Below are 15,888 nucleotides of genomic sequence, written 5' to 3' on the forward strand. Positions count from 1 at the left end.
CTAGGAATGGGCGAAATTTGAATAGTTCAAGAGTCAACACACTTTTTTTCTAAAGGGCCAGTTAGTAAATATTTTAGGCTTTGCATACCACATAGAGCCTCCACTCCAACTATTCAACTCTGTTGTTGTCGTGTGAAAGCAGCCATAGTTCACACCTAACAAATGGGCATGGTTGTGTTCCAGTGAGACTTCATTTACAAAGCCAGTTGCAGTCTGGATTTGGCCCAAGGGCTGTAGTTTCCTGACCCCTGGAATATATGCAGGGGAGATGGACAGACAGTCCAGGAGAGGGCATGATATAGAACATATACAAAAGCCCAGAAGTTGGAATAAAGATGGCACATTCAAGGGATGATGAGGAGGGTAGCCTGACTTGGGCAGAGTTTCCACAGGAAGTAATGGGAATAAGGATGAACAGATAGTGCTCTAGTCAGCTAGGGCTGCTCTAACAAAGTGCCACAGACTGGGAGAATTAAACAACAGAAACTTACTGTCTCATGGAGGCCAGAAGTCAAAGATCAAGGCATGAGCAAGGTGGTTCCTTCTGAGAGCTGTGAGGGAAGGAGCTGCCCCAGGTCTGTCTCCCTGGCTTGTAGAATGCCATCTTCTCCCTGTGACTTCACATCATCATCCCTTTATAAATAGCTGTGTCCAAATTTCTTCTTATTAGGACACCAGTCATATTGGATTAGAGCCCAACCTTGTGACCTTATTTTAATTTAATTACCTTTTTAAAGACTCTCTCCAAATACAGCTCTGAGGTATAGGGGTTAGGACTTCAACATATGAATTCCTGAGGGGACGCCTTCAGCCATCACAGATAGGATGGAGTCAGATCTCGGGGAGTTTTAGATTCCAGATTAGAGTCAGTGAGGTAGAAAATTAGCGATCTTTTTGCTTGTTAGCCAGAACTCTGATAATGCTTTGAGAAAGTAAATACTTATTATACCACTCGTATGCAAAAATAAATAAATAAATAAATAAATAAATAGATAGATAGATAGATAGATAGATAGATAAATAAATAAATAAATAAATAAATAAATAAATAAATAAATAAATAAAATGAGCACCTGCCAAGTAAATGGCAAAATAAATGTCACAGTTCCATCCAAGAGTACATGGAAGCCTGGGCAGTTGGATCCCAGCAGTCTGGCTGACCCAGGAGTCAGCCCATTGGCTCCATATGGCACTCCACAGTACTGGAGACATTAAGGTTGGATGAGAAATGCCTTCATCTACTGCCTGGGATGTCTGGCCCTGATACGCCAACCATCTTCCGACAAAGGAACATAAAAGGTTGACAGCAATTGATGAGTCATCTGACCTTGGGTAGTGAGGCTATCAGCTAAGTTTAAGAATGAAGACTGGGCATTTCTCTTAGCAAATCTCAAGAGAGGCCAGCTATTCTTGCTGACGGTAACAATAGGGCATTGCAAAGCCTCATTCCCCAGGACAATGTCAAAGCTGTCTTGGATGACCAGAGATTTCAGAACTGTGAAGCTTTCTGCATCTCTCCCCAAGTTCATTCCTTGTTCTCTCAATGGAGCTTTGCTGCAGTGTCACTCAGTTGATGATGACGTGTGAAAAGATCTGAGACAGAAGGCCTCAAGAAGCAAGGCCTGCTATTTTATATGTGGATGGTTCTCCACATATCTCTTCTGGCCTCAGGAGCGGGAAGTAAGGAGGGAGGGAAGGAGAGAAGAAGGAGAAAGAGAATAAAGGAAGGAATACCTAAGAAGATTTTGCTTAATATTTCCTTTGTTGATTGATTGCTAAGCAACCTTAGTGACTTCCTTTTTCTTTTATCAAAATTGAAGTTACTCTTACTCTCAAATCTTAGTCCTTTCTGAAGTCATTTTTTATTCATTTGAATGAGGTTGGCCATCTTTGGGCACACGTATTGCATCGGTTGCATCATAATGGCTAAAAGAGATCTAATTTCTGTTTTGCAGAAAACATGAGCATTAATGCACTGGAACAGTCTGGAGCAGACACACCACTTGGAGATTTGTTTTAAGCAGTCTAAGGACCTGACTGGAGACAATCACTAGTTTTATAGAGAGGGTTATGTGCTGTGAACCTATTCTTTCTCTGTTGACCACAGCTGCAGAAATACTGGCCAGCAGAAAACAGCAGCCATGTTTTCTAAGCATTGCCTGGTATTTAATGGAAGATTCCTAAATTTTAGTGAATAAACACTCAGAGGGTTTGCAAACCCAGACATGTCAGGGAACACTGATCTTCACAATGGCTTAGATCTAGTGCTCCTCTCCCAGCACGATTCATATGATTTCGAGTTTCGGGAAATTATTTTGTGTCAGAAGTAACTTATTATAATTCTCCCAGGATCCACACAACTATTCTCCCAGAAAGTCAGGGGATGCATTGATTACTGTAAGTCAAGAACTGTGTACCTCTCTTGAGACACAGAAATTGTTCTAGTAAGTACCATTCACTCAAGAGTTGCTACCAAGAGTAGATGTTTGGGGAAAAGACAGCATTAATCAAGATGTAATCAGTTGTCAGAAAGATGGAGTCTACACAACTCATTGTAGCTGTTGGTGAAATTACTAAGTATGTAATTGTGTTATCCACCACCTGCAATGGCAGCTGTTAATTATTTTTTAATGAAAATCTCATTTTCTTTTGGAATCTTCTCAGCAGAAGCCAAGGGAGAGGAGAGCCCAGAGACCCAGATTTGATTCACAGTACCTAGTACCAGTGAACTTAGAAAGTTAGAAAACTAACTTCTCTCTAGCATTCTTCCTCAGCATTCTTCTTCCTAAATCCATTCAATGAAGCACATTTCATTCCACAGAGGGCGTATTGTCATGACATTGTCCACAGGTGAGCGGGCATCAAGCTTCACTTCTCAGGGCACTGAGTGAGTGGCCTTTAGAGGAGAAGTGCCCTCAGGCACCTGGGTTCTTTGCCATGTTTCTGCCTTGGTTTCCAACCAGTTCATCATCTGAGTGTTCAAAGGAGGAGTCAGGCTGTCCATCTTATCCCCAGAATTAGTATTTAGCATTTATAATTCTCAACTTTCAACTGTTTGGACACTCAGTTTCCAAGAAGGAATCCAAGTCCATCTCTCCAGGGCAGCAAGTCCCTTAAAGAATCAGCTTTGATCGTGCTGTCTAATCTCTTAGTAATAGGGGCACAACTGCATCTTCACCACATGTGCTTATGGAATAAACTATCACAAATTAACAGGCACTAATATGTTAATGTACTGCTCCTTCCAAATGAGATATTTTAATTTCATTTCAGCAAGGAACCTTCAGATATATAACTTCATCTGAAAGAGCAGATCTAGCGGAGACTACTGCCTGCCATCAAGGGAGGTGATTTATATGCTCTTCAAATCACTTTGCACACAGGCAGCTGCCAACTTTCCCCACAAGAAAGACCAGCCATGGTCAAATTCAGATATACATTGAATGGCCATGATTTTATCAAGCTCTTTCTATTTTTTTTTTAAGTTATACAGTTATTTCTGAAATCCAGCAAGATGGGACAATATTGATGCTAAAGCCAAAAGTTGGATAATGCTTCTGTATAACAGATCACAATGTTCTGGGCTTTCTATCACTGGCCAAGGTTCCCATCTCCCCACACAACTGCGTGAACAGAAACTTGGTGTCTGGCAGCCACGTGTTTACTCCTTCGAATAAAAGACCACTCATTATGAGATACTCACTTGAGTGACTGTTGTCATTCTAAACTGAAACATATCTTTTTACTAGGAGGCAAATTTAAACCAAGTCCCTCATTTCAGCTCCTAACTCTCAGTGATTTTTTCAAATAAGATTTTTGAGGGAAAAAAAAATGCTACTGGTTGTGAAGTTTCTGCTTATTCCAAACTTTGTCTTTTAAAGATGTGTGTTTGAGAAATGACCCTTTACATAGGTTAAAAATAAGCCTGACCTTTTCTGCCATGAGCCAGTCTTCAGAATTCTCACTAACAAGCATCATTCAAGGATGTTCACTGAACGTAATCTGAGTTTCAGGGGAAGAAGATGAGATAAGAAGCACCTAAAGCTTGGATGGACTTTCCCCTCATGCCCTGTCCCGGGACTGATGGGGCCACCTAGCTTTTCGTCATCAGGGCACACACTTACATTCATGAGTGGAAGCAGATTTCCCACCTCTCTCATCAGCCGTGATGATGCCTTACTCACCACTCATCCTTAGCATCCTCCATAGGGACCTGACAGAGGCATGGTTAATGCCAGTTCTATCAAATGGAGTTGGAATACTCTCTTTCTCAAGAATTAGCTGAAGTATTTCATATCCACAACCACGACACTTCCAGGAAGCTCTCTCCTCAAAACCACTAACTAGATAGACCAATATAGACCGAAGCCTCTTCTGGAGTAATTCCTTCTCCCCAGTGTTCATCATTTGTTTTGTGTCATTAATTTATGTGATTTGGGGTTTTGATTTTATTTTATGATGTTTTCTTATATGTTTTGGTTCATTGTTTTTTGCAATTTTTTTAGTTTATTTTTGGAGATGAAAATGGATGTTCTATGTGAAAGCTGAGTTCCTTGTTTCTTTCTTTTGCCCGTGGCTGACTGCATGCTCTCTATTGATGTCTTGTTCCTGGTTCTTGAAAATGACCATCTTGTCTGTGAAAGGAGGCGCTCCAACGGGCTTGCTTGATCAGAAGAAAGGGAAGTTTGCTTGGTTTAGTCACTCCACAGAAACCCATGGTAACGTTCTCCTGTGCTCTGTGTGTATAAATGTGTGTTGGTACATACTGGACTGGATGGGAGGGTATTTTTCTTGATGGCTTGTGATGCAGTGGTCATGTATGTGTGTGTATGTGTTTGTGTGTATATGTGTGTCTTTGTGAGGGGATGGTAATCTGTCTCACTCACAGCCACTGCCTTATTATGTCTTCATATATATAAAGTCAGTAGACATGAAAATCAGCAGCTATTCCTTGATGGAATCTTGCCTTTGGATAGTGCCAGCCAAGATTAAGGTCACTGTAAATGCCAACTTGATACTGGTACAAACAGTGCCTTGTTTTAGAAGGGGGTATGATTCCTTCTAAAGTCCAGGCCTGCCTACTCCTAATTTGGTTGCCTTTTCAAGCCTAGCACCACCACCATCACACTATTCCACACCTAAGGAGCTCTCTGGAGCAAAGTGTCACAAAATCAAATACAAAGCTCAGCTCTTGAAATAACGATGCCTGAAGAGTTAAAAGAACCTTAGGTGAGAAATGACTGGAAATGACTGAAAGACTGAAGGCTCTTCAATTATATTACTTCTTCCTCAGGGCAGATAGAGCAAGGAACTCTGGAAAGCTCTGAAAGTCTGTCTTCCTGCTCCCAGTGCTAAAACCATCCCTAAGGTCTGGTCTTGCTCACCAGCTCCCTCAGATCTCAGACTGCAAAGAGAGTATAAATGCTGTCAAATTCAATAACACCATTTGTCTATTCACCACGTTCCAGTGATGTTCCCACAGCCTGTTTTGGTTTTAAGAATCTCATCTTGTCTTAGAGAATAGGGAAGGGAGTTGGTCAACACAGATGCAATCAAAATGAGCATGATGCAGGGGGTCATGACACTTGTGCTCCAGTCCAAGTCCCACCCCAAACATTGTGTGACCTTGGGCATCTGTCACTTTCTTGTCCTTTGAAGTGAAGGGGACAAGTTAGAGCTGGAAAATGTCTAAAGTCCCATCCAGCTCCAAACTTTAATGGCATCTGGACTTCTTATTACCCAGCTTTGTTGAAAATGCATCCTAGGGTGGAGTCTCTCATCCATGACAGTCAAACACTTGATAAGTCATGAGTTTTCTCTTTGTATCTTCAGTGTTCTTGAAATGAGTCTCTTCTTACCCACCTATCTTGTGTTCATCCACAAGAAAAAAAAAAACTTGGAAAAATCCACATCCAACAAATATCATGCATATAACCAGTAGAAGTCTTTTCCTGGCTGTGGTGGCCCCATGGAGACTTTTCACATGATGCCACATCCCCTGATGCCACACCCTCACTAACTGTAGATTCCCTGGCTGCTGAGGGCCAGTGATTTTCTCTCCACACAAGGAGTTCTGTTCTGCAAGGAAGGCTGAACCAGGACCTATGCTGTGATGGCCACTCTAAAGAACAGGGTTGGCACAAATAAGGAACTCATGTTTGTATCATTTGAAAAAGGTAATAAAAGGTGGAAAAGAATTTTGTGGAAAAGAATTTTCTTGAATTAAACTTTTTTTTTTTTGGAATAAAAATTAATAATAAGAGAAATGGCTTCTAAGCCACCAAATGAGTTCCAAGAGGAAAATCCCAGTTGGTCTGCAAATTCAGCCCCTGTCACCTCAGGGGAAGACTGGAGATGGATAGACAGGTTGGTGCTAGTGGAACTAGATGGTTTATATCCCAAGTCAACCTGTTGTGTAGGAATATCAAGGTTGCTAGAAAGGGAGCTAGTGTCCCCACAGTCTGTCTTTAAGCCATATGTAAACTTAAGTGGATTCCTCCTTCCTGATGTCTACAATGCTAGTTTAAATCTTAGTGCATGATTCCGTTCATGGTCATTTGCTTCAAGCTCTATTTCAGGTACAGTCCTAGATATAACAGACTCAATACTGCACACTACAGGAAAGAACTGTCCTCTAAATCTATCTAGTAGCTCATGAAGGTGGCAGAAAATCCCCTTTCTATAAATGAGCTGGACCCTAAGTTTGGGGTAGAGACCCCTAGAATTGGGGGGTGGAAAAAAATAAGGGAAATAAAATATTTTTATGAAATCTCCCCTTTGATGGCGAGTAGTGGATGCAAATGGAAAAGTTTGCACAGCTTCTCTGAGAGTGTAGAGTTGAGGGTAGAGAAAAGGTTCAACAGTCAGGTTTTCAGAATGACTCCTATAAGGTAAATGATCTTATCACCAAATTTCCTCCCACATTCCCACTAGTTTAGAGTGCCCTTGGCAGCAAAACTTACCCTAGATAAGCAGGAGGCATGTCACTCAAAGAAATCCATGAGCCTCGCCAGGGCAGTACCAAGGCCTCAGCCTGCTCCAGCGGCACTGTTATTCCCAACCAGTAGGTGTTGCTCGGTCCCCTTCGTCCCAAACAGCACTTGTCCTGGGACTGGGCATGTCGCAAACTAATGTTCTTCTCTCCCTTTTCCTCCCACCCTCATGCCTTGTTCTGCATCCCTTTGACTCTTGCAGTGAGCATGCCCACAAGTGAGACGGAGTCTGTCAACACTGAGAACGTGGCTGGAGGTGACATCGAGGGAGAAAACTGTGGGGCCAGGCTGGCGTGAGTAGGCTCAGCAAGCCCAGGGTCTGGGCTTTTCCCGGGGTGCAGGCAAGGAAGCTGTGTCCTGAAGTCAGAATGGGGTGGCTCATTACTGGGATGGGCAGGGATCAGAGCACAGCAAGAAACAGAAAGCTGTGTGGGGAGCAAAGGGGAGGGAGCTAGGATGAGGATAGCCCCTAGGGTGTGGGGATGAGTCTTAAATAGAGACTGCTCTTCAATTCAGCTCTGCTGTGAAGCTCTGACACTTGGATTTTGAGCTCCTTGCAATCACATCAGAGAAATACAGGGAGTGTGTGTGCAGGGTTGGGAATGGCTCTGAAGCCTCTTCCTTCAGCCCCTCTCATCTCTTTTCACAAGAGACAGTTATGTTAGGGTCCCTGGGTCCTGCTAACCATCCTTTCCATTCTGATAAAAGTGACCTGGAAGGAAAGCCAACAGGTAAGAAAATGCACAGAGAAATGATAAACATCTTGGTTCTTATCTACAACACTAAGTTATCCATCTAGGGAAGGGAAACGGGAGCCCGAAATGCAAACTTGAGTTAATTAATTCACCTGTGCTTAGCCTAGGCTGTGGCTGATTCCTCAAAAATAAGTGCTGCCTAGATGTTCACAACTTCTCTTTCCCTGGGTCGAATCCCAGGACCTGGCTCTGCTGAGCTGACCCTGGCCTGGGACTGGGCCACTAGTGAGGGAGAACAGTTCACAAATGAATTATCACAATCACTCATCTTAGTTCGATCTTAAAAATGTAAACCAGTGGTCCCTGGTAAATATTCCCCTCAAAAAATGAAGGGGAAAAAATGATTTACCTGCTAAAAATAAGCAAACTGCTGGTTTCATGACCACTGTCTTAGAAAGCAGAGTCCAAAGATTAAAGTCCAATTCTGTCAAGGAGTCATATTGACCTTGAGCATGAGGCCTCCTGGACCAGATTCCACTTCGGGAGATGGAGACTCTCTGCTTTTCCTGTTGCCTGGGAGGTATAAGAACTGTAAACTCACCAGGTCACTGAAAGGCATTGCAAAAAGAAGGTCATGAGGACCAAACTGGTGGTTACTCGATGGGAAGCAGGTTGAGGGCCTGGGTGAAAAATGTGAAGGGAGTAAGAAGTACAAATGGTAGTTACAAAATAGTCACAGGAATGTAAAGTACAGCATAGGGAATATAGTCAATAATATTGTAATAACTATGTGTAGTGCCAGGTGGTACTAGACTAATCGGGGTGATCACTTTGTAACTTATATAAATGTCTAACCACTATGCTGTACACCTGAAAGTAATATAAAATAATATTGAATGTCAACTCTAATTGAAAAGTTAAAATTAAAAGAGAGAGAGAGAAGGCTCTGAGTAGGACCAGTCCCAAATAAAAGGAATTTCTAAATCACTCCATCAGTAGAAAGGCATCTTATTTCAACCTTCCTCTCTGAAATGGGTCAGAGCAAACCCAACCCTTTTTAAGAGGTTAGCTGTAGGTGAGTCTAAACATAAGCCACACATGGCCTCCAAGCTAAAGGAGAATGGAAAACAAGCCTTAGGAACAGACCATCTCTTGCCACTTCTGTTTCCAGTGTACATGGGGCTTTCAGAATCACTCACTCTGACAATGGCACCAGGGAGTCTGCACTGCAGGTTTCTCAGCATTGTTGGAAAGCAATTATTGTCAAAATGTTGTTAAAATACGATGTTAATTACATTTTTAAGCAACAGTCCAAGCCTTTTTTCTCTCCTCTTCTTTTGGAACTATACAAAACAAGCACTCGAGTTTCTAGACATGGGCCTCAGACAGCCTCACTAGGGAGAGGCAGATAGCAAGCCTTCAGTGTCTGTCAGTGCTAGGCCTTTCTGTGATCTTGACACAAGGAAGGTTAGAAAGAAGATGATCAAGGATCCTGCAACTCTGGCTTTTGGGCATGGCCCAAGTTGCAGACCAGGAGGGACAGGGGAACTGGCACCAGGAAGTCACTTGAGAGTGTGTTTCAGGAGAGCATGGAAGTTCTGTTGGAAAGAAAACATGATAATCCCCCACAGAGGGCAGCTGGCAGTCTCTCTTACAAATCTGTCATTTCTGTGAGGACACACGCTGCAGGCTTCAAGAGCTCTGTAGAAATGGTCCCTGTTATCCCCGTGAATGTCCACATTTATATACCTACACTGTGCATATAAAATACCTGGTCACAGTGCTAGAATTATAATATGTACTTAATAAATTATAGTCTTTCCCCATCTTTCACCCCCTGCCCACCCCCACGTCAGGCAACGATGAGATGAGACTGCCAACATTCCTAATGGCAGAGACAGCATGAGAACAGGCTGGGGGCTGAAAGTGAGTGACAGTGAGAGTCTAGCATTTTTAAAGGTAAGAGTGAAAAGGCTTATGCAGTGAGATGAGGTCTGGATAAGGATTTATACATGGTGAGAGGCCTGGATGAAGATGATTCCTGAGCGGGGTGGGGGCAGAGAGAAAGGAACTGCAGTGTGATATTTTAGGGGTAGAGGAGGAGGTAGGGAGGATAGGTGATGCAGAGGAAGGTGCCGTCAAAGTTTGGAGATAGAATGCGATTAGGATGCTGAAGTACAATGTGAAGCGGGGCCGACCAGAGTGACAATGTGCAGGGATCGCACAGGCAGCAGTTAATGGACATCTACCTCAGAGCAGGGATAGAGTCACATGCTTGAGGTAATCAGTATAAAAACTATTAATGAGGTCAAAGGACAAGAGTTATTCATAGAGGAGTGGAGGTAGAACCTTGGGACATGACACACAGAAGAATAAGAACAAATAAATGAAACAGATGAAGATGTGTTAGGGGAATAGACAGAAGCACTCACTTGGAAACCACTGAATTTCAGGGCAGACCTATTTATTTGAATTCTCATCAATATTGTGCCCAGCTTGATACTAGGGATTGGTGATCCACAGCAGTAGAGCAAATTGACACCATCTCACTGGAGTTCATAATCTGGCATGAAAGTGACATTAACAAGTAAAGAAGTCATTAAAATCAGGGTAAGTGTTAAGAAGGAAAAGTAACTGTAGTGTGGGGCTAATGACAGAGGGAGGGACCCGATTTAGACTGGTAAGTTAGGAACAGCACCTGTGAAGAAATAAAATTTTAGCTGAGAGCTGAAGGACGAACGTACATTACTGAGGTAAGGAGTGAGGCAGAATGTTCCAATCAGAGGCAACAGTGCATTTCAAGGCCCTTGGGTGGAAAAACTGAGAGAAGGCCAGTTTGGCCAGTATGGCATGAGGGGAGATTGGGAAGATGAGGCTGGAGATGGGGCAGGGCCTGGTAGACCCCTTAATGATCCTAGTCACAAAACTGTGAGAAGTCACGGAATGTGTGAAGTCATATGAATGTGGAACGGGTTGATTTGGTTAGTTTTGCATTCTTGAAGGATCACGTTGATGTTAGGAAAAGAATAGGTAAGAGCGAGGCCAATATGGAAACAGGCGAATGAAGTGACCTCAATAGCAATTACCAAAGTATGAGATGATGGCGGCTCAGGCTAGAGTCACACGTGGAGATGGGAAAGAGTGGGTGAACTCTGTGTTCTGGGGCTGTACTCTGAGGACTGGACTGTGGGAGCTGGACTCTCAGTGGAGGAGAGCAGGTAGAAATAAGCCAACACAGGGCATTCACTCCAGAATTGGGGCCACAGAAGGGAGAGGGGAAAACAAGATCAGAGAGGGAGGAAGCAGCAACAGCCAAAGGAGGATTTGCTTTCATCACAGTGAAGATTGGAATCGTTTTTAAGACAAAGAAGAAGCCCGTGAAAAGGTAGGGGCTAAAGTCGCTGGAATGGACACGAGTGCTGATAGGAAGGAATTGCTTTAGAAGGGCGAAAGTTGGCTTCAAAGACAGTGGGTTTACACAGGAAATGAGGTTCTTTTACCTCTAGGACTAATTGGAAGATGGAAAAAGAGACTTGATATCAGGAGTCCTGAGGTCTAGTACTAATCAGCCACCAACTAGCAATGCGACCTCAACCAAAGCACTTCTGCTCTGAGTCTGTCTTGTCCTCTGAGAAGCAAAGGAGCTGGCCTGGTGGTTGCTTCAGGGATCTCTTAGCAGAGGCTGAGGAGTCCTGGAAACCACCTGCAGGGCTACCACAGAAGGAGACCACATTCACCTCTTTTACATATTGGGCTCCCATGTAAGATTTCATATGAATAAAGCAGTCTATAACTTGATAAAGTGCAAACCAAAAATCCAGGTGGTATCTAAGAGTCCCTCTCAGCTCTCAAAAGCCTACAGTTCTACAAAGAATATAGAATCAGAAACAGGCTGTGCTGAGGAGGGTCAGTGATAGGAGTCATACCAAATGATCCATCATCTTATCACAGAAAGTGAGGGTTAGGTGTCCTAGGAACTGGAGGGACAGTACAGGAGATTCAAGCTAGTGAGTCACCAAGAGGTCACAGATTGCTGAGGAGTGCTGAAGCTGCAGGAGAGACTGACATTGTAAATGTGGAGTCAGCTGCATAACAGCTCAACATACTTTTTTGGCAGGCTCTTTAGCCTGGAAGCACTAAAAACAGACAGCGATGTGAACTGGATTTAGGGGTGAGGGTTGCCAAGCAGAAGGTCCAGGTGGTGTGGGAGTCTGCATTATGTGGAGAGCACCACTGACATGGCCATGGGGCCAAGCTGAGAACTGGAAGTCAAATCTGGCATTAGCCTGGGAGCCCTGGAGAAGTCTGAGTGGTTGGGAAGACCCAGTGAGGGCAAAGACTGGGTTCAGTGAAAGAGCAGGAGGGATAACGGAGAAGGATGCTCTGGCCAGAGACGGAGAACAACCAAGGCAGTACCTAGTAGCTGAAGCAGTGCTCTGTAGTGACAAGGCCCAGGGTTTGACCGTTCTGGTAATGACAGCTGTGGGTGGTGTTGCAGTGGTGGAGCCCAGGAGGTTGAGTCAGATGTGTGTCAACCTAGATGGTGACTACAGTGCCGTCTGATTTATGTTAACTGCAAATTGGGACAATTCAGGGAACTACTATTTCACACAGCAGGTAGTAAACATAGGGTACTCATTATTCTAAGAAGGGGAGAGAAGCTGAAAATATAAATAGTTCCCAAGAAGTTCAAATATTTGTCAAATGATTATAAATTATAAATTGAGTAACTACACAAAACAGAGTTTGGGGTTTGTCTCTCATTTTGAACCTTAATATCAACAACAACAACAAAAAAAAAAAACATGATTTACTAGAGAGTTTGTCTTGGAGGCCTGGGCAGAGAAAGTATCTTGGATTGGATGAACTCCAGGTCTGACCCAGTGGGCCAAACCAGTGAAACTGTTCTAATGGTCTTATGAGTTAGATACTCACTTTCTCCACCTCCCTGCTCTTTAAGAATCTACTTAAAACACAAGGTAAGATAGGACAGGATAGAATATGATGGAGATGGGGATGGGATGGGAGATGGAATGGATGGGATGGATGGGATGGGAAGAATAGAATAGAATAGAATAGAATAGAATAGAATAGAATAGAATAGAATAGAATAGAATAGAATAGAATAGAATAGAATAGAGACAGTGAAAGGCTGCTAAGCAATGGGGTCCCTCTGTTTTCATGAAGTGGGGGTCTACTGTTGATTCCCTCTTATATAGGGCAAATGGAGGAATCAAGGCCTTTAAGCTTCGTAAGAGTTCTAACCTCAATTCTCTAAGGACTGTAGTTTTCCTTTGTCTCCAGACACATGCCGCTTGAGCAATACCCTCCCCCTTATCAAGTAGGAGTGTTTAAGTAATATGGTGCTTAAAAAGGGACTAATGTTTCAGACCCAGAAAGCCTGAAATGATGCTTGCAATCCCCTGAGAAAAACAACAACAATGAAAATTAGTCTTCAAGAGTGGTGTCCGGGATTATACATCAGGACTTGTAACTAAGTGGAATAGAAAGTCCTGCTCATTTCCTCCTCTTTGGAATGTGCCCGAATGCCAAGGAAAGACTTAAATTCAGGCATGGTCCTCATTTCAAACAGTCACCCTTAGCCCTGCTCCTCCCCTGTGCCCACATCCCAGAGTCATTTCCATGGGAGATATGAGCATTCAGATTTAGGTTTTCCCATGTGGGAGTTTTTAAGAATCCACTCTTATGACTCATTTGAACTGAGAGACAGAGCCTTACAGGGAAGGGCCTGTGGTCTGCACTGAAGGGCACCCCAGAGAGGGTCACTGAGACATTTCTGAGAGGATGCCTGGGGCCAGCCCAGGCTCTATAGACAGGGTCACGGGCTAAAGATCATCGTCATCCACACTGGCTTATGTTTACAGCAAGGAGTCTCAACTGCCCAAAAGCAAGCCTAGGGAAGCCCCTGAAGGTGCCAGGCTCAGCATGGCCCTGCCAGAGAACAGGGCACCCCGGATTCCCCATCACCCAATTAGCACCTGGAAAACATTTGTTTCCCCCATTAAACTGTGGCTCTAAATAAAAATGCTGCCCTTGGCTCCCGGTCCCCCTCCCCTACGCTTTGTTAACATGTGATTAAAACCCTCCAGCCCTAGCAGGCAGTCTTTGGAGGCGGGAAAAGGTTATTAGCTAACGGTTCAGAACAGTAAAGGCACTTGGCTCAGATTCTCAGTGCCCCAGAGATATAATTATCTCATGCTCAATGGCTTTGCCACCTGTCACATCTTCTGGTTTAATTTTTTTTAATAAAAAATAATGAGAGGGGTTGTTTTCCTGCTTGTGCGACAGAGCTCGCTTTGTGCTGAGCTGGGACAACACAGGCTTACAGCAGTCACCTCCCAACTCCCTGCTCCTGTTTTCTCTGCATTTCTCTTTGTCTCTCTGCTGCTGTTACCACCCCTTTTTTCATCTCTTACTCTCACTCTGCATCTTTCTACGTGTCCATCTGAGCCTGGTTGCTCCACCTGCAATTACTCCCTCAAAAACAAAGCCTTTCTGACATATCGCCTTCACTGTTTGTCTCAAGTGCTTGCACTGTCTCTCTCCCTTTCAGTCCCTCTCTCTGTCTCCTTCAATCTATCTCCCTCTCTTCCTCTCTTCTTCCCGGCATCCCTTCCTCTTCTCCCAGCCTGCCTCCATCCAGCCTCCCCTGGACTCTCCTGTAAGAACTAGGTTGTCTCAGAGCCTCCTCAAAGTTTCTTCCTTTCAGTGGACCCCTGCCCTCTTACAGTGACCCTTCGAGTCAGCCCCCAGCACACTTGCCCTGCGTTCGTGCCCAAAAGTCACCCAGGTCTTTAGGGTTGCACATGACTGTCAGCATCCTGGGTTTCTCCTCAGGATCCATGGCTGTTTCTTTCTGTTCAGTTTGCTGTTCTTGGGTCAGGACTGCTGTGGCCTCTCAGTTTCCAGCTGGCTCCTTTTGCTCATCCTCACTTCATACCAACCATTGGCCAGGCTCCTGTTAGACAGCAGTGCGGTCTACACCGACCTGTTCCTGCCTGTGGCTTCTGGCTGGTGGGATCCTCCACCTGCAGGAGGCCTTCCTGCCCTCTATGGCTCTTCTCAAGGTGAAGCATTCCTAACATGCTGCCTCACCAGACCTCATGGAATCTGCTGGGTAGAGGCTGATCATCTGAGAACACGACACTCTCCCTCTCCACTTAGAAGATACTAGATCTGCAGATTTGTCAGCTGGGCCAGCCCTCAGTCTCCACATTCAAACACAAAACCACACCAGGGAATGCTGAAAAATAGCATTCTCTCTCTCCAGAGTTGCTCTAAGTCACTCTACACATCTGTCCAGGGCCCATATAGATCAACCTGGGAAATCAAACTTCGCTGGCATTGCTGAACATCTTTGAAATGGAAGAAAATGTGTGTGTCATTTCTTAACGTCTCCTTTTTCTCTTTCAGCCACCGGATCTCCAAGTCGAAGTTCAGGTGAGTGAGATACATGCTGCTTTTTTTTTCCTTCTGTCCACCAGCTCTATCACAGTCACCCTTCTGGGGAGCCCAAGGTAACACCTTCCAGGTGGGTGGTAGAGTGAGGGTTGGTCAGAGTTCTGCCCTGTGCTGCTCTCTTAGAGGAGGCTTTTGGATCAGATAAGTAGATAATCCAGGGATTGATATTTGTTGAATTATCTCTGTCCATCAGTCTTTTTGGCAGCATCATCCAGAGGAGATTGTGATAGCGTGTCTCCCTCTCTTAAAAGATGAAGACCAGTTAAGATAAATATAATGCGGACACTTGCTACTATTCCTCACTACTTCCTATTCATGGGACACAGTAAAGTATGAACTTTAAGGATTACAGAAAGCACACGGGATTATGATACGGCTCTGCTACAGAACCTTCCACAAGACCTATGGTCTTCAGACCCCTTCTGCCTTTCCAGGCTCACCTCCCATACTCCCCTGCACATGCCCTTTGTTCCAATCACATTTTGAATGTTTTTGTACTTACCAGAATGTTCCCTGTCCTCTTGTACATCAAGGCCTTTGCACGAAGGCTTTCTTCTACCTGAATCACTGTGTCCCCATGACTTCAAATGGAGAACTCAGACTTTTGTTAAGAACCTCCAGTGTTACCCCATTGATATCTTCTGCAAATTCCCCAGGGAAAGTTACTCAACTCTCTCCATTCCATAGTGCTTTGCTCATACTTCTATCACAGCACTCAC

At 44.1% G+C, this 15,888-nt stretch overlaps 1 protein-coding gene across 3 annotated transcripts in view; it reads left to right on the top strand.

Moving 5' to 3' along the window:
• Positions 1-15,888, top strand: part of CACNA1C (calcium voltage-gated channel subunit alpha1 C) — a 611,706-nt gene that overhangs the window by 466,082 nt on the left and 129,736 nt on the right. For 2 of the 3 annotated variants that reach the window (XM_039869216.1, XM_039869218.1), the window contains 3 exons: positions 4,644-4,718; positions 7,195-7,285; positions 15,122-15,148. In XM_039869216.1, the coding sequence (XP_039725150.1) occupies positions 4,644-4,718; positions 7,195-7,285; positions 15,122-15,148 (193 nt within the window). The remainder of the gene's footprint in view (positions 1-4,643; positions 4,719-7,194; positions 7,286-15,121; positions 15,149-15,888) is intronic. The other variant, XM_039869219.1, reaches the window with a different exon arrangement.

Source organism: Pteropus medius, unplaced genomic scaffold, assembly GCF_902729225.1.
Source record: "Pteropus medius unplaced genomic scaffold, Ma_sr-lr_union100, whole genome shotgun sequence".
In the NCBI taxonomy this organism is placed as follows: domain Eukaryota; kingdom Metazoa; phylum Chordata; class Mammalia; order Chiroptera; family Pteropodidae; genus Pteropus; species Pteropus medius.